Source organism: Argentina anserina, chromosome 5 (assembly GCF_933775445.1).
Source record: "Argentina anserina chromosome 5, drPotAnse1.1, whole genome shotgun sequence".
NCBI lineage: Eukaryota > Viridiplantae > Streptophyta > Magnoliopsida > Rosales > Rosaceae > Argentina > Argentina anserina.
Genome location: NC_065876.1, coordinates 15,621,007 through 15,639,387, shown reverse-complemented (window position 1 = coordinate 15,639,387; position 18,381 = coordinate 15,621,007). Strand labels below are relative to the sequence as shown.

Genomic DNA, 18,381 nt, shown 5'->3' with positions numbered 1-18,381 from the left:
CCAATGATAAAGTGGGCTCCTACAGGTGAAGCTTTCCTGGTTGCAGTTGTTGATTTTACATAACTAATAATATGAGGTGGGGGTGATATGATGGCAATTGAGGGACGACCAACACTTGTTTCAGACTACTCACAAGGTTTGGAATAATTTTTGAATACTGAAACAAAAAGGATCGAGACTGATCGGTTATTTTTGGTCTCCAACAAGATTTGTTATTTCAATAGCAAAGATGGATATAGGAACTAATTGGGCATTGGTTTCATTATTGATTAATAATGAAACATAATTAAATTCCACTGTATTGATATATGTAAGAAAAGATGCTGACATGGAGCGTACGACACGTTATTTGGGATCTAAGTTTTGTAAGAAATTGATGACATGAGAGTAAATATGTCCGTTTGTAATTTAGTGGTACTCTAATGTTTTATAATAGTAGAGAATAGATTTTAAATACACACCCTAAATCTCTTAATACACACTCATACTTAATACACCACCTATTTCAATTCTCATTCCAATATTTTTACTAAATATACCACATAAAAAACCTAAAATACCCTTGAATTAAAAAATCACAAAATATGTCATTATTTGATATACAATGCTACTTTTTACAGTGATTAGTATATTAATATAATATATATATATATATTAACTTCGTATAAATGTTTATATCGATTCTTGTTTGTTCTTACGAATCATTATAGATTGCAATTGTTTTTTTTTCAAATTCTTTAACCATAAAAATAATAAACAACATGAAGAATATATATATATATATATATATATATAGTGTCTATCCAAAGTGAAGTTTCACTCTGAAATTAATGAGTGAAGTTCTAATTTTAGTACACTTTTCGGTCAAATATTTTCATCATAAGCAATACAATAATTTAGGTATGTTATTCAAGACCAGCTCTACAAAATTTTATCAAATTCATACATCGTTAAGGTATCGAAAGTAGACTAAATCAATGAATGAATTAAACTTGTTCAACATGAACCGTTCGTGTAAATCTCAATTTTTAAAGCTCAAACCATTGTCGAAAATAAGATGAAACTTTGTAGAGATAATCTTAAATAACATACCTAAATATTGAATCACTTATGGTGAAAACGTTTGACCGAAAAGTGTGTCAAAATTAAAACTTAACTCAGTAATTTCATAGTGAAGCTTCAATATGGATATGATATATATATATATAAGAGAAATAGATGAATTGATTGTTTGAAGAAGATGAACATTTATATTTTAAGAATGTATGAAGATGAAATTTAATGAAAGATAAAAAATCATAATTCTTTTTCATGAATTACTTTGTTTGAGACTCTAAAAATAGAAATAATATTTTTCTGTGAAAATTAAGGAATGAATTAATTGTTTGAATCTCCCACTTAATTTTCAATCAAAATATATATTAATTTAAATTTTTATGTAAATTTTCTTATTTTAATTGTTTCTCTAAAAATAAATTATTAGTTTTGATAATTTAATTTTATGAATTATTACATGTACCGATTTTGATTATTCAACATACATGCAAAATATTATTTGAATTATTGAATAATAATGGTGTGTATCAAGAGTTTATAAGTGTGTATTTAAAACTTCTCATAATAGAGATAACAGAAAAATACATATCTATTCGAGTTAATCTATACATCAATGTATACTATACATTCTACATCCGACGTTTGACAATTGATATTATTTTTCTGACCACATTCACAAAACAATATCGATCGTTGAACTTGAGATGTATAACATACATCGATGTAAATTAGAATTTTCCTATCTATTCATGTTGGTGCTTTACAAATCTCTTTGAGATGAGTTTGAGTCTTTGAGAATATAACCGGTGGTCTGTGACTTTGTGTGATGCATTAATATTTTCTGTGCGATTGTATCTTTTTGAAATAAATATCTAAAGTTCTAAACAGGTTTCAATCGAGCTTCGGAATTGGGATATAAAAACAAGGCACAGCATAAGTATTACCGAACCCATTAAACAGTTTAAACTCTTCTCTTCCCCAAGACTCCAAACTCTGTTCCACCTTCTTTGTTCCAAACTGCAAACTCCTTCCTTGAAACGATGACTGCTATTTCCAATTCGCTGACTTCTCTCCGGTTTTCTTCTGGTAATTTCCCTCTTGATCTAACTCAAACTGGGTTCTTCGATTCGTTGCTCATTTTTGTCAATCCTTGTCTCTGATTTATGTTCCTTTGAATCAATGTTCTTTCATGCAACTGTTTCTGAGTTTCAGCTGATGATTAAAAAGATTGTTTATTAGGTTATCAAAGATTTTATTTTGATTTTTTAATTAGTCTTTTCATGTGGATATCCCTCACATTTGATTCCCAGTCGAGTTTAGGGTTTAATGTGCAACTATGATAATAGCTACTATGGAGTTTAATGTAATTAGTCATATTCTATAGCAGTAAGATTTTGGAATATAATCTGACTATCATTTTGAATGTTATATACTAGGATCTTCTCTGAAGCAATCCCAACAATGTCTCGGGTTTAAGAACTTGTCACTCTATACAAACCGTGCCGGTAAAGTTCAATTTTCGAGCTCCAAGAGGTCTTTTGCTGTTCAAGCCTCATACAGGTACTATCTTTGTCCTACCTTGCTGATCCTTATGCATTTTTTCGCCTTATTTATGATTACGGCGTGCTTGTGGTATATAGTAAACCAAGTGGCAGCTACTGGTTTAATTGCTCTGAGCTTGAGTTGTTTAGTTGAGTTCTGAAATATAGGATATGGGGTTTTGGGTTACAGGACATGATAATATAAAACTTGACGGTCTTGTTTATCACAAGTTAAAAATGTTGACACTAGTAGTACATACAAATTGAGAGTCATTCTGAGAGTAAAATAAACTTGCAGCAAGACTGTTGGCTGATATGTTATGAATCCATAAGATCTGTTTTTTCTTTTTAGTTTGATCCTCTTAGAATGTTCTTGCTGCCATTAAAAGCATATAATGTGGATTACGATAAATGTAGCTTTCATATGCTTATGATGGCAGTCATTTAACAATTAATTTACACAACAAAAATCATACTTTCTTATGTCTTTGTTGTGATTTACTATTTGTTTAGTATAAGACCTCTTATAGCTCAACTAACTCAGAATTGTAATTATCTATATAAAGCATTTGATAAATTAAGGGAAACAAAGTTATGGACTGCGACTAATTATGAGTCTATTTTTTGCCTTCCTGAATTGCACAATATCTGTACAAACTATTGATTTATCACGAGGCTTCTATATGAATGTACTTGATCCTATTTTGATTTCTGAGGTGTCAGTTGGCGGTGGTACTTTTTTTGTGTGTGGCAATATTACGATATGCAATGGTATTGTAATCTCAGTCTCTGCTTGTGTAATGACAGTGATGGTGGGAGGTCAAACAGTGGAAGCATCTTTATCAGTGGCTTTGTTTTGGGAGGACTCATAGTTGGCACTCTGGGTTGTGTATATGCTCCTCAGGTTGTCATTTTCAACGAGTACATTTTTCTTCCTGCAAATGCTCGTATAATCATTATATTACATGTGCATGGAAATGCAATAGTAGAATTTTGATGTTCCAAATCAGGTCTAAGATTTCTATCAATTCATTACAGTGAGTCTTGTTCAGCTACTTGATCTATTTCTTGCTCAGTTGTGCACTTGTGCTCAACTTCCCTAGATTTTAGGATACAGCGTGGATAATAAATGAACTTCAAATATCCACTGTGACTTGGATGCAATGTCCATTGAGCACAACTGGGCAGAAAATTCATTGAGTAGGTGAAGAGAACCCTACAAAATAACAAGTAACAAATAACACATTAATAGTTTGTAAATGTACTTTGCTGCTTAATGTGTTAATCGCTAACTCTTTAAGCTTTTTTTAGCAGCTAAAATGTCTCTGGTGAAACTGCCTTTTGTGAACTTATCAGCAAGTTGCTTTGCTATATGTGATTTGTGTTTCAGATAGCATCAAATTCAACATGTGTGGTGTGGCTATTATAAACTGACTCTTTGGCGTAATAATAACAGATTTATTGTATGCATTTAATCTATGTAGCTTATTTTGGTCCAGTATCTTCTATATATCTTTCTCAGCCATATGGTTAGAGAAGCAGCTGTCATCTTTGCTGCTTTGGCAGTGAAATGAAAAAACTACGAGTGCTCTTAGATGCCCATGAACTATGCCAGAGTCGTGCCTTTCTTATTATCCAGATAACTCACCAATAAAATTTAGCCTAGAATAATGGATGATTCCATAGTCAATGTCTGACATCTAAATGTTCTCTGTACTAAGATGAAAATGGCTTAAACTATTACTAAAATCACAATCAGACTTGTTGCAAACGACCAGCTGTAATATGTACAAGTGAGATTATTAACATTTTATATTAATCTCAATTACTGCCTTCCTCCCTCTTGTTTCTGCAGTTATGCATCTTATTCTCGGCAACCAAACATATTCCAAACTTCATGACTTTGATATGCTTCTTTGAGCAAATATACACGCTGTCATTGCTTTGGCTGTTTTTTTTTCTTTTTTTGTTCTTTGTTGGATCCCTACTTACAGGATACAAATGCTTATACATGTCAAAATTTGGCAGATAGGTCCAAGTTTCTCTACCCAAAATATACACTATTAAGTTTCTTAAAATCATGTGTCCTGGTTATATACAACCCATGTAGATAGAAGTACGTGGCTTAAAAAAGAAAGTCAAATTGTTCTAGAAATATCCATGATCTCAACAATTGTTTAATTGCCATTACAATTTTGATAGCACAATTGTTGATTGTTATCAATTGTTCAATGTTTACATGTCGTGGGCTCGTGGCAAATGAGTTCCAATTCTAAATGTATGTATATCTTCACTGGTGTACGGTGTACCTCAACATTACGGAATTGTTGATGGCTTGATGCGGTGTTATCTGTTTGTTGCCATGAAGTTACTTTATTTCATTATTTATATCCCCATGCACTAAACCAATGAATATTTTCTCACTTATTAAATATACAACAGATCAGTAAAACACTCGCTGGAGCTGACCGAAAGGAATTGATGAGAAAGCTTCCCAATTTCTTATATGATGAAGAAAAAGAAGTGGAGGTGAGAAATAGCTCTTGCCTGGTTTACCTTATCTTTTCATTATCACTTGCAGTGATACTTCAAACGGGCTTATGCTGTTTGCTTTGCCACAAGTTGTTCACTAATTCATGAGTTACTGAAATTGCACTTATGCTGTTTTGGCAAAGTGATGTTTCAGTTTTGATCCACTCTCTTAACAAGCATTACGTGCCAAATGGCCCAAATCTTAAATTGTTGAAAATAGATGGCTGTCATGTTTCTAATCCACAGTGCTTTCCTCTTCTAAGTCGCATTATTTTTTATTCTTCACAGAAAACACGAAAAATACTGGCTGAGAAGATTGCACAGCTGAACTCTGCTATTGATGGGGTTTCTGGTCAGCTCCAAACCAAAGAGGACCCAGATGAAGTGCATGTGAACGGAGATGAAGTTGAAGCTGCCCTATGAGATCGCTCTGATAGACGTTTTTCACTAATTTCAGTGTACCCCTTTTCTCCTTAATAACAAGAGCAGTTGTCTTCTTTTGATGTGAGGGACCTTACTATGGTCTGTGTAACTGTACCTCTAATACTTGGACACCATTGACAACCATATTTCTTTCAGCTGCAATGTAGCCTATTAACGTTATCAAAGATTTGTCATGATATATAGTTTTGAGTGATATAATCGACCGTTTCTTTCTTTCTTAGCCCAATTTATATAACATTAAAAGTGATTTTGTGCTCAGTTCAATCTCAGCCTCGCTGAAAAGCCGGTGCTGTTGTGGTGGGGCTGCTTCAAGCTTTGAGACTTGACATTTTGTCTCTGTTGGGTGAAATGTGGGAGATAATGATAATCTCATTGAGTTGAAGCAGTCTGCACCATCCACCATGTTTTTATTTGAGCCAGTAGTCTCGGCTATGGCAAAACCTCTTGCATTTGGGTTTTGGATAGGTCATCATGGGATAGGTCATCATTGGATATGTGACACTTTGTTACCTCTCTCTCTCTCTCTCTCTCTCTCTCTCTCTCTCTCTCTATATATATATATATATTTTTTTTTTTTTCGGCACATTACCTCTATATAATTTGACATCCCCATTTGGAAGGGCATTCCAGGAAAAATGAATGAGGGGGATAATCTGTGGTTCATATTATGGAACCCCATACATAAGAACATGATCTTATCTTATATATCTACTTCCTATACTATGCTAAGTTGCTAACCACTGGTTCCTATAATTCAACGGCTACCATAACTTTAAAGAAGGTAATGTTGAGGATTAAAGATACAAACTTTTTATATAAGTTTAGAAGTCACTCGTCAAGCTTTAGTTACAAACCATGGCCTCCCACGCAGCTCTAGCTTCTTCAAGAATCCCAGCCAACACCAGGCTTCCCACCAAGGCCTCCCACTCTTTTCGCGCTCAATGCTTCTCCAAGGTGTCACTCTCTTGCTCTCTATGTCTTCAACATAATCATCTTCTTTTAGCTTGCTTTATGTATCTGATGATATATCTTCGTTGCATTATATAAGAATGCTTTTGTCTTTTTGGCTCTGCAGAGGCTGGAAGTTGCTGAATTCTCTGGCTTGAGATCCAGTTCATGTTTGACCTATGCAAGCAATGGTAGGGAGGCATCATTCTTTGATGCTGTGGCTGCTCAACTCACTCCCAAGGTATAGCGCTTCTCCATTAGCTGATATACGCAAATATGCTGTGTATGCTTGTGTTCATCTATAATTCTATGGAAATTATCAAATTTTACATTTCGTTAAGGAATTTTGCTGTTATAAAGCTTCTAAATTGGAGAATATTTTGAAGCTTCAAATGATCATTTAAGAGTAAAAAAGTAGCATTAGCAAAGCAGTTCTAAAGCTTAACTATATCCTATGTACAGAATTACGTTTTGATGCTTGTGCTCCAAGTTCTGTAGGGTAGATTTTCTCCAACGTTAGTTTGATGCTTAAAACTTCTGTTTTCTTTTTTGCATATCAGACTTCAGGATCTGCTCCTGTTAAGGGAGAAACAGTGGCCAAATTAAAGGTGGCAATCAACGGATTTGGACGTATTGGCAGGAACTTTCTGCGTTGCTGGCATGGTCGGAAGGACTCGCCCCTTGAGGTCATTGTTGTCAATGACAGTGGTGGTGTCAAGAATGTAAGTAAGACTAAGAATATAGTTAAGATGGTTTTGGAGAATTCTGATTAGTAAGATCAATTCCATTTTTAATACTGACTTTGAGTATTATTAAATGCAGGCTTCCCACTTGCTCAAATACGATTCTATGCTGGGTACTTTCAAAGCAGATGTAAAAATAGTGGACAATGAAACTATCAGCGTTGATGGTAAGCCTATCAAGGTTGTCTCTAACAGAGACCCCCTGAAGCTTCCATGGGCTGAGATGGGCATTGACATTGTTATTGAGGTAAATGACTGCTATACTTGATCACTCAGAGAAAAGTCAAGTAGTTTCAATAGTACCGAAAATCATAGTTCCTTATATCAGATTTGCATAACCTATAGGGAACAGGAGTCTTTGTTGATGGCCCTGGTGCTGGCAAACACATCCAAGCTGGTGCTAAGAAAGTTATCATTACAGCTCCCGCAAAAGGTGCCGATATTCCTACCTATGTTGTTGGAGTAAATGAAAAAGATTATGGCCATAGCGTCGCAGACATCGTAAGGTCAGTATTCTCAAGTGGAAAGAAGCACATCAAATCTGAATATTAGAACATTGCTTTAGTTAATCGACTCATTATATATTTATAACTATAATACCACTTCTGCTGGTATAAATCTTTCCGTTCTGTGTCTTTGTTTGCTTGCAGCAATGCTTCTTGCACCACAAATTGTCTGGCTCCTTTTGTGAAGGTCCTCGATGAAGAATTCGGTAAGCAGACATCTGTAGCAGCATGAATTTAATTTAACTCAAGGAGTCCAACAACTAATCATTTGTTTCTAATGACAACTTGCAGGTATTGTGAAGGGAACCATGACAACAACTCATTCCTACACCGGAGACCAGGTAAAAAAAGTTTCTTCATTCATGAAAAAATGTTTAAAATGAAACAATTGATTTAATCTGTTGTAAATTTAATTTCATCTTGGCATCAATATTTCATTACATAGTGGAGAAGATGACACACTAATTTATATATGACCTGGCCTATTGTGTGTGTATGCAGAGACTATTGGATGCTTCACACAGGGACTTGAGGAGAGCAAGGGCAGCAGCACTGAACATAGTGCCCACAAGCACTGGTGCAGCTAAGGCAGTATCTCTAGTGCTGCCTCAGCTCAAAGGCAAGCTCAATGGCATTGCTCTCCGTGTGCCAACACCTAACGTCTCAGTAGTCGACCTTGTTATTAATGTTGCAAAGAAGGGCATTACAGCAGAAGATGTCAATGGAGCCTTCAGAAAGGCAGCTGATGGGCCATTGAAGGGCATATTGGCAGTCTGTGACGTTCCTCTTGTGTCTGTAGACTTCAGGTGCACCGATGTTTCCTCCACCATTGATGCTTCCTTGACCATGGTCATGGGTGATGATATGGTCAAGGTTGTGGCCTGGTACGACAATGAATGGGGATACAGGTGAGCTCACTCATTGGTACTAGAAAAAAGAAACGAAAACTACTGTTGTATTGCACCTTCATGGCTTCATCTGGCTCACTTTATACATTAATACACATCAGATATGCTATTTGCTCAAGTGAAGTGACAATGTTAATTGAATCTTGATCTGACGAAATGGATTGTTTGTTATGTAATTTGCAGCCAAAGGGTTGTGGATTTGGCACATTTGGTTGCAAGCAAGTGGCCAGGGACACCGGTAGAGGGAAGCGGAGACCCGTTGGAGGATTTCTGCAAGGATAACCCTGCTGATGAAGAGTGCAAAGTCTATGAAGCTTAGATTATATATATATATATATATATATATATATATATATGGCTAATTGTATAGGAGCCGGGGCTCAGCAGTATATTGTTTATCAGGAAATGCTTATTTTGTAATCACGACCGAGGCAAATAAATTTGTTCTTTATTGGTGAGAACTCAAATGTACAATCAAAACCGATACAAACAAAATGGGGCTTTTTCACAATAATTTGTAAGAAAACTTACATGACCCGTGATTCACCATTGTATGGATAAAAGTCAATGATTCATTGACTCACAAGTTATATTTTATGTGTTTTTTTAAATGTGGGATCATTCTTCTTTAACACGGTCTTAGACGTGTGATGTATCTTGATTTATGTCTACATGAGAAATGATTGAACTACATATTTATAAATCAAAATTCTCACATAAAAATTGGGACACAAATCTTTTCAGTCATTTGGTCAGATATCCCATCCAAGACCCATGTACATTGAACAATAATAAAATTTTTGGTGGATGTACAAGATTTCACCAACTAAAGCCTAGAATGTGGAGTTCTTATTGTATATGAAGCATGACTTGATTTTGTTTTTCTCTATTAAATGTAATATGTTTACATGAAGGATTGTCTGAACATACAACTGTTATCAAAATACTTTTAGAGTCGATGTTCACTTATGCCAGTGGTGGCTTTTAAAGGCTTCATCTTCTCAAGTGCATCCCTGATAAAAGGTGGCTTTTCATTGATATCTTCAGGCCTCCTAAAAATGATAGACGTTTGAACGATTTAGATGAAAATAGTGCCTCCAAAGTCCCAATTGATCTAAAATCCACAAACTGAACCTCAATACGCTAACAACAATCAAATTACTGAAAATAGACAAAGGGTATCTCTTAATCAAACTACATTGACAGAAGGACATCAATTTCAACTACATTGAGATATGAAGGTTATTAGAAGATTAACGAATACAAGAACTTGCCACAAATCTGTAACCACAAGAACTCAAATGTTAATTAATCCAAATTTCATACCACCCATGACTTAAAATTCATAATACAAGTCATAAGGGAAGAGGACCCATCGAATTAGAGAGAAATATCATTTGGTAGGATGAAGTTGAATGTTCTACAAACAATGGCAGATCTAAAAACACAAACAAGACTTATCTGTGAAGTAGATTTTACCTGAAAATAACGAAATGAGATCCATGACGGTTGGAGACAGTCGAAAATGACCGTAGATGGCTGGAAATTCCTTGGGTGGAAGAGAGGAGAGAAGTCGCAGAGGAAATGAAGCTGCAGTGTCGCCGTGTTTGTGAAATCAGACCACTTATCTTGTGATTTCTGATAGGCTTTGGTATTTATACCAAACCCTTTAGAATCCCTTGAAATCAATTGAAATCAACCCTCTGATAAATCATCCAAAATCGCTGGAGTTTCGAATACCACCCGGTTTCGTATGATTTTTATAAATCATGATTGAATACCTCAAGATTCTAAAGGAATTTTTAAAATCGTGATTGAATACCTGCCGATTTTAAAGAATTCTTAAAATACAACACAATCCCACAGACTCTTGATTCAATACACCCCCCCTTAACGAGCAATAAGTAGTGACTAAAACCAGTGCCAGCGAACTGGCTCTATTAGGTGTGACAGGTTTACGTTGCTCGTCGAGACTCCTTTCTATTAGAACCAGTTAGGACCCTAAACTTACACAGATTCTAAGATTCTTGTCAGGTTCATCTAGCCCGAAAAGGGTTTAAGCATGTGGGTGTACTAATCTACGAAGCTTGTACAACCATATTGGATGATCATCCGGCCCAACTACAAAATGAAAGACTAAAGATAAAGAATTTCGGAAAACTCTCTCTTAAAATTAACTTAAAGAAAACCTGTTAGGAGCAACACGCTTCTGAAGGTTTCTCAAAACTCAATCCATCCATCATTTTCCGCCGCTCTAGTAAGTTGACACAAGTTTTTAGTCAATTCAGGATGAGTATCAATAACAGGGAAAAAAAACACTAGTACATACACATACCTTAACTATCTCGTCCTAATGTTGATAGAGGTTTAAACGATCCTTCTCCATTGTGCAAGTGAATGTGATGTGATCATGTATTCATGTTCACATTTTTGCGTCAAACTAGTAGCATCTAACGACCGAGATCGTCTTGATACTATATAACTATTCATCGGAGCACCGTGGTGCATTGAATCCTCCTCTTGCTAATGTAACTATGATTTTTAACATATGTATGATTGCTCTCTACCTCGATAGTTACTGATACCGGAATAACATCCCACAGTTTATTAACTTAGAAAGCGAGCTACACCACGCGGCTTTCAAATAAGGGAGAATTCTACAAATGGTACTTCAATTATTAGTTATTCTAACTTTTAGTACTTCACATTTGAAAACTATTGCATTAATACTTCAAGTGTCTATTTTATCCATCAATTAACACCGTTTGTGGCTTCATTTCCCACCAATTTTTAAGGGCATTTTCGTCACTTCATTATTTTTCCATTTCATCTTTCATTTTCCTCAAATTTCAACTTCTATTTTTAAAACCAAGTTAATTAATTAATATCATTTTATTATAAAATTAATAAGTATTTTTTATTTACCATAACTATTACAAACAAGCTAAAGTTCGCAATTACAAAATAAACTAGCTTATATTTCATATTGTATATGTCCATCAACTAACAACCATATTGTTATAATAATATACTCAAAAACTCTATCATAGGCAATATTCTAAATATAGGGATATATTGGTGATATATCCCCGATATATCTTTGATTTTTATAAAACGAAACGATAATTCAATTATATCAGTCAATCCGATAAATTAAGTCAAAATGCGATATATCAATGTTTTTTTTTGTTTTTTTTAAAACCATGTCGTTTTGAAAAAAAAATTAAAGACAATGAAAGAATCGTTGATAACATTCGATGACGAGGGAATTTATGATGAATGATCACTTCAATTTATCCTTTAAGCACCTATTTTTATTAATTAAAATTATTTATGTATTTTAATTGTCAAAACAATCAAATTTTTTTCTTTTATGAAGTTTATTGGGTACATTTTGAACTATAAGTTTTAATTTTCTCAAGTTTATTGGTATATTTTGAAGTATATGTTAATAAATATATTAAATTTAATTAAAAACTAGCAAAAACGATAAATCTGATATAATCTGATATATCTATGTTATATCATTATTTTACAAAACCGATATGATGCTGATAACCGCTATTTAGACCATTGATCATAAACATTTAAATGTTTTTCAAAAACAAAAGAAAATGCTTATATAACAATTGGATAATTTGAATGGTATAAAATGTTAGCTATAAACTAAGTGAAATCAGTGAAAAATAAAGTGACGAAAATGTCATTAAAAATTGTTAAAAATAAAGTTATTAACGGTGTTAATTGATTAAATGAATTAAAATTAATTTGAAATACAAATTTGAGATAATAATACGATCGTTTTTAAATTTGAAGTAATAAAAATTAGAATGAAGAATAATTTAATACTATTGGTTGATTTACCCTTCAAAAAAAGTCAAACAACAAAACCCCCGCGTGCGTTTATTGTAGCTGTCTTCCCCCAAACTTGATCCGCACAATTCCCTAAATCCCCAAATTCCCCGAACCCTAGATTCCCGAATCAAATGGGACGATCCGTAATCTTCCTTCTCCTTTTCGCTCCCTTAATCAGCTCCATCGTCTCCGCCGACCCAGACTCCGGCGGCGGCGCTCTTCAGCTCTACAGCTCTCTCCTCCCTCCTGCACTGTAAGTTCTGACCTTTACTCCTTTTTCGTTCTCCTTCATTTCTCTAGTTTCTTGATTTCTGAGACTTGACGGCAGTGGGAATAATGGAGCGCTGCTGGTCACATTGGACGGGAAGGTCGTCTCTGTGAACCCCAAGACGATGGAGATCGAGTGGGCCTTGTCGTCCGGCCCAAGAATTCATTCTTCGTATCAGAATGTTTCCTTCTTCAACAACTGCAGGAGCGATGATCACTTTTTCGTTGACGTTGGTGAAGACTGGGCTCTCTATAGGCACAGCAACAGCGACGGGAGAAAGGTTAGTCAGCTCAATTTTTTATCAAGTTTTCGAATGTTTACGAGGCGATTTTGTGGTCAAGATTTTTATGTAAAGTTGAGAGTTTTTAGGTAGTTAATACTTAATAGTGGCTTTTGTTGGTGTGCATTGCTGCTGTAGAAACTGTCGTCCAGTGTTAGAGAATATGTGGCTAGTACTCCTGTAGTTTCGGAGGATGGAGGGGTCACGTTGGGGTCGAAGAAGACCACTGTGTTTGCTGTTAATGCTGTGACCGGAGAAGTGATTCGTAGTTTTAAATTGGGTGATAGAATTGGTTCGGATGGCTTGGGTGTGGAGCGCGGTGGTGCCGAGGGGTTGGAAACGTCTGGACTGGTGCTTTATCTTGAGAGAACGGATTACACGCTGCAGCATTGTACAGTGGAGGGGGATCTTTTGTGGAAATTGGAAACTGCAGAGTTTGATGCTCAATTTCGATATCCTAAGATTGGAAATGGGCTTGGTTTAGAGGACAGGCTCATTGCTAATTCGACAGTGCCTTATCTCAAGGAGAAGCCTGTGGTCATTAGGGTTCCGTATCCTAGCTCGGTAAACTCTCGTTCTGTAATTGACGGCCTAACTGATGGGTATTATGGAGGCAAACCTCTCCCACTGGAAGGTCCTCATGACAATCATCTGGCTCTTCCTCTTCTCAATAACGAAGGCAGAGAAATGCTTGCTTTGCCGTCTCATGAGCTTGTGGACTCTAGGATCTTGGCTCTCCCCGGTAGAGAGGTCGGTAAAAGCTCAGTGGCTGAATCTATTACTCACTTCCCCATACAATCTCTTTTTGTACTTCTTCTCACCATATTATCCATTCTGGGATATGTCTTCCGCTCTCTGACTGGAAAACAACGTAAACCCAAAGTGGTGGCTGAGGAACCTAAAGTGCAAGCTGGGGCTCCCAAAAAGAAGAAGACTCGAAGATTGGGAAATAATAAGAAGAATAACAGTTATGAGAGAGATGCAAGAAATATGTCATATGAATTTAAGTATGGTGAATCTCATGGACCTGCACATGGGGAATTAAATGAAACAAAAATGCTATTGACCTCATCAACAGAGGGACGCAGAATTGGCAAGTTACTTGTTTCCAGTAATGAAATTGCTAAAGGGAGTAACGGTACTGTTGTACTTGAGGGAATTTATGATGGTCGTCCTGTAGCTGTCAAACGCCTCGTACGAACTCATCATGATGTAGCTTTGAAAGAGATTCAGAATCTTATTGCGTCTGATCAACATCCAAATATTGTTCGCTGGTATGGCGTAGAGCATGATCAAGATTTTGTCTATCTGTCCTTGGAGCGCTGCTCATGTAGCTTAAATGACCTGATTTATTATCACTCGGAGTCCTTTCAAGGCCAAATCATCAACAAGGATGAGGATCCTCACTTTTTGGCCGAGTATCACATTCAATTGCAGGCAATCATGGGTAAGAACAAGAATGTTGAATTATGGAAGACAAATGGTTACCCTTCACCTCAGATGCTAGAACTAATGAGGTTAGTGTGATGTCTCTCAGAAAAAAAAATTATCAATTTGAATGTCTTGTTTTTGTGTTATAAACATTGATTGAATCTCTTCAGTACTATTATTAATACCAACACAAATCCTATCGTAAGTGGTAAAATACTGAGCAAGGTACTATGCATTCATCACAAACTTGGTCCGCGTGCCCTTTGGGATTAGGATTGTTAGTTCTCAACCACATTTTCTGTAGTTTAGAGGAGTTCTGGTACTGGACTTAGGGATTGTGATAAATTTTTTATAGAAATATTCTTATTTAACAGATCTCTATTTAAAGTCACAAAATTCCAGCAACTTACATTCGCGGAATCATTCACATTACATATCTGAATTGACATTTTCAATTTCATTCAATGTATGTTGGGCTCTTTATTGTTGGATTGTCTTCTTTATGTTGCTTTCACTAATGCTCATTTACTTTTTAATAGTTCAAAAAGTTAGTTAAGAATTTGACGGTACTATTATATATGCAGAGATCTTGTTTCTGGACTTGCCCATTTGCATGAACTTGGAATTATACACCGAGATCTAAAGCCTCAGAATGTTTTGATTATCAAAGGCAAGTCGTTACACGCTAAGCTTTCAGATATGGGTATCAGCAAACGCCTTCAAGGGGACAAATCGTCCATTACCCTGCATGCTACTGGTAATCATTGGAAACTTTTTGAATCATTGATGTTTATTAATTCAGATTTATACTAGTGCTGGTTCAATGAGTTGGTAATTTTCTTTCTATTTGTTTTCTGTTGCCGTTTGGTTTTAGGTTTTCATAATTTGTGTGTGTGTGTGTGTGTGTTTGTGTTCTAAATATGCACTAATATTTATATGTTGTTGATTGCAGGTTATGGGAGTTCAGGTTGGCAAGCACCTGAACAACTTCTTCATCAGCGCCAAACACGTGCAGTTGATTTATTTAGTTTAGGTTGTCTCCTTTTTTTCTGTCTGACTGGAGGTAAACACCCTTACGGGGATAGTATCGAGCGTGATGTGAATATAGTGAATGATCGGAAAGACCTATTCTTGGTAGAGAATATACCAGAAGCAGTGGATCTCTTTACTCGTCTATTGGATCCCAACCCTGACATGAGGTAAGGTTCTTTTGAGATGGATATACCGTAGTTTAGTGGTTCCACCATTTTCAGTCACCTAGAGCTTCGTGCAGTATCTCTCCCCCCCCCCCCCCTCTCAACAACACCACAACAATGGCACACACCGAGTCATATGTTTGAACACTTATCATCATCAAAATATTCTCTCTGCTCTCTATTATATAGGTGCCTGATATCTTGAATTTGAGTATTTAGTTGGTGAAGTTGATGATGTGAATTTTATATATTGCTAGACCAACAGCTGTGGACGTGTTGCATCATCCCCTTTTCTGGAATTCTGAGACAAGACTTTCATTTCTGCGCGATGCTAGTGATCGGGTTGAATTGGAGGATAGGGAGACTGGATCCCAACTCTTTAGTTCATTAGAAAGTACTGCAGCAGTTGCTCTAAATGGGAAGTGGGATGAAAAGATGGAACCTGCGTTCCTCAATAACATTGGTCGCTACAGGCGGTACAAGTTTGACAGCATCCGTGACTTGCTGCGTGTAATTAGGAACAAGTTAAATCACTACAGAGAACTCCCCCAAGAGATCCAGGAATTATTGGGGACAGTTCCTGAGGGCTTCGACAATTATTTTTCAAGTCGATTTCCTAAATTACTAATCGAGGTGTATAAAGTGTTGTACAAGTACTGCAAAGAGGAGGATTTTTTGCGTAAATATATCAAAGGTAATCCGGTCTAAGTTGCCACCTCACTGTATAAGCTTCATCTCTATGACTCAAGTTACTTTTGTAATTGAGAATGTATTGTACTTGCTAGTGTAACAGTATATTAAAAAAAAAAGCCTACTTGTCATAAATTGTCTAGAACTCTAGATGTATTCTCCAATACCGCTCTATGGTTTTTGCTCATTCGCACTCTCCTTCCCAACTGTTCTTCGTAGCATATGCATTCAAGTTTGGCAAATCCCAAAATTTGACCAGACAAAGTGTTTTTTTTTTCTGAAATCTCAACGCACCAACGAATTTGAAAATGACATGTACCGCCCCTTCAATCTCACATCAACCGAAGAGCAATTTCAAATGTTTCTCAAAAATAAATTTAGGTAAGGATTTAGTTAATAGTATGTCACATTATTATCATAACTTGCTTGATTCACTTACATCGTGACAGGTTCTGAGGAACAACAATTGTAGAAGAGCGAAAGTCTGCTGACTCTCGTTTAATCAAGCTAAAGTCCGAATCATCTAATTTTTCGTTGACAAACTTTCTCCTTACTTTCTTAACAAAGAGGTTTTTGATGTTAGGAGATCTCAAGGAAGATGCCGATTATCATGAGGCCAAAAACCTTCTAGTTAAGGAAAATAGAGGAGAAATAACACGGAAGAATTAGATGACACGAGCTTCAGGTTGATTACACGAGGCACAACGTACTTTTCTTTTCATGAGAATAATAGATAAAGTAGAGAGATTTATAAGATGTGTATTTTAATATGCTTCTATTTATAGATGACAACAAAATGCATTTTAGATAAGTATTAAAAAATTTCAATTGTACATCAAATAGAAAACCTATTGTAATACAATTATTTGTTCCGTCTGGTACTGTCATGTGGTATTCACACTCGGATCCTATGCTCATAAACCTCTCCTCATATTACCTCATAAGAGAATCCAAGTCTTTGATTCTAAATAAAAGGCTATGATTTCCTTCATTTTATTACAGAGATGCATAGATGTTTTCGTCTATCTCATTCTCTTACTCAAATTCCCGCCATCTCTCTCTCTCTCTCTCCATGGATGATTCCAGAAAACAAGCGTCGGTTTGGGACATGGGTGTACCAAACCTTTGATAATTAAGGCTGTGCAAGACACAGGACCGTGATCAATTGATCATATGTTCAATCCATGGTGAACTAAATTCTAGATTTGCACGGACCCTTTGGGATTTCATGTTTATATCTTCAGAGAATAAACCCAGTAGTAGTATGCTGATTACTAATTATTTTTTGGCCTTTGTTGCGGTTTAATGATGAAGTGATCACCGATCACTTAATTATATCCCGTTTTCTCTCTAACAAGATTATGAATATGATGAAGTGACCGAGACTACTATAAGTCTATAAGGAGGAGGACATAAAACCACTGTCCACTAGTATGGTTGTGTTGCGGAGACAATGGAGTTTGAGTGACTTTAATTCAAATTGAAATAAAAAAAAATTGTAATCAATTTTGATGATTACATTTTGAATGCGACAAAAAGAAATTGATGAAACAAAATCAGAAAACCTGATCGCCAGTTTTTTCTGAACATAGTCACTGAAAATTGAGAGAGAGAGAGAGAGAGAGAGATCTGAAAATAAAGTGAAGTAAATCACAGCCTTCCATTTAGAATCAATGGCTTAGATCCTATCATGAGGTAATATGAGGAGAGGTTTATGATCAGAGAATCTGAGTCCCTCTTCATAGTGATAAAAGAAATATTATTTAAATATGAATAACTGATAAAAATAAACACAATAAAAAATAGATTAATAGTATTAAAAGAGTATGTCCTTGAAAATGAAATATGCTAATTTAGGAATTATTCAAAAATATACCAACTACGAGAATGACAGAGATTGGTTGATAATTATTGAATCTCTTTTCTCTTTCCAATATTTCTATTTCCACCGAACAAAGCTAGTCTCAGTGTGGAACCAGTCAA

At 35.6% G+C, this 18,381-nt stretch overlaps 3 protein-coding genes across 3 annotated transcripts; all 3 read left to right on the top strand.

Moving 5' to 3' along the window:
- The first annotated feature begins 1,960 nt into the window (after positions 1 to 1,960).
- On the top strand, positions 1,961 to 5,771 carry LOC126795321 (uncharacterized). Its single transcript, XM_050522166.1, has 5 exons — positions 1,961 to 2,142; positions 2,493 to 2,616; positions 3,405 to 3,501; positions 5,040 to 5,126; positions 5,418 to 5,771. The coding sequence occupies exons 1-5, from the start codon at positions 2,097 to 2,099 to the stop codon at positions 5,550 to 5,552; spliced, it is 489 nt and encodes a 162-aa protein (XP_050378123.1). The 5' UTR covers positions 1,961 to 2,096; the 3' UTR covers positions 5,553 to 5,771.
- Positions 5,772 to 6,374: 603 nt separating this feature from the next.
- Positions 6,375 to 9,185, top strand: LOC126793883 (glyceraldehyde-3-phosphate dehydrogenase B, chloroplastic). The gene is made up of 9 exons (XM_050520511.1): positions 6,375 to 6,527; positions 6,649 to 6,762; positions 7,082 to 7,243; positions 7,344 to 7,511; positions 7,610 to 7,770; positions 7,915 to 7,976; positions 8,062 to 8,111; positions 8,272 to 8,678; positions 8,862 to 9,185. Exons 1-9 carry the CDS (start codon positions 6,429 to 6,431, stop codon positions 8,995 to 8,997), a joined length of 1,359 nt encoding a protein of 452 aa, XP_050376468.1. The 5' UTR covers positions 6,375 to 6,428; the 3' UTR covers positions 8,998 to 9,185.
- A 3,426-nt stretch (positions 9,186 to 12,611) lies between these two features.
- Positions 12,612 to 16,527, top strand: LOC126796075 (serine/threonine-protein kinase/endoribonuclease IRE1b). Its single transcript, XM_050522838.1, has 6 exons — positions 12,612 to 12,786; positions 12,862 to 13,081; positions 13,220 to 14,598; positions 15,097 to 15,269; positions 15,465 to 15,711; positions 15,966 to 16,527. The coding sequence occupies exons 1-6, from the start codon at positions 12,665 to 12,667 to the stop codon at positions 16,414 to 16,416; spliced, it is 2,592 nt and encodes an 863-aa protein (XP_050378795.1). The 5' UTR covers positions 12,612 to 12,664; the 3' UTR covers positions 16,417 to 16,527.
- The last annotated feature ends 1,854 nt before the right edge of the window (positions 16,528 to 18,381 follow it).

Excerpts from the sequence above, each read along its gene's own strand:
- LOC126796075 (XM_050522838.1), top strand. The coding sequence starts at position 12,665 with ATGGGACGATCCGTAATCTTCCTTCTCCTTTTCGCTCCCTTAATCAGC. Across the intron at positions 12,787-12,861 it reads TCTCTCCTCCCTCCTGCACT|TGGGAATAATGGAGCGCTGC; the intron begins GTAAGTTCTGAC and ends ACTTGACGGCAG. Across the intron at positions 15,270-15,464 it reads CATTACCCTGCATGCTACTG|GTTATGGGAGTTCAGGTTGG; the intron begins GTAATCATTGGA and ends TGTTGATTGCAG.
- LOC126793883 (XM_050520511.1), top strand. The coding sequence starts at position 6,429 with ATGGCCTCCCACGCAGCTCTAGCTTCTTCAAGAATCCCAGCCAACACC. Across the intron at positions 8,112-8,271 it reads ATTCCTACACCGGAGACCAG|AGACTATTGGATGCTTCACA; the intron begins GTAAAAAAAGTT and ends GTGTGTATGCAG. Across the intron at positions 8,679-8,861 it reads GACAATGAATGGGGATACAG|CCAAAGGGTTGTGGATTTGG; the intron begins GTGAGCTCACTC and ends TGTAATTTGCAG.
- LOC126795321 (XM_050522166.1), top strand. The coding sequence starts at position 2,097 with ATGACTGCTATTTCCAATTCGCTGACTTCTCTCCGGTTTTCTTCTG. Across the intron at positions 3,502-5,039 it reads GTTGTGTATATGCTCCTCAG|ATCAGTAAAACACTCGCTGG; the intron begins GTTGTCATTTTC and ends AATATACAACAG. Across the intron at positions 5,127-5,417 it reads ATGAAGAAAAAGAAGTGGAG|AAAACACGAAAAATACTGGC; the intron begins GTGAGAAATAGC and ends TATTCTTCACAG.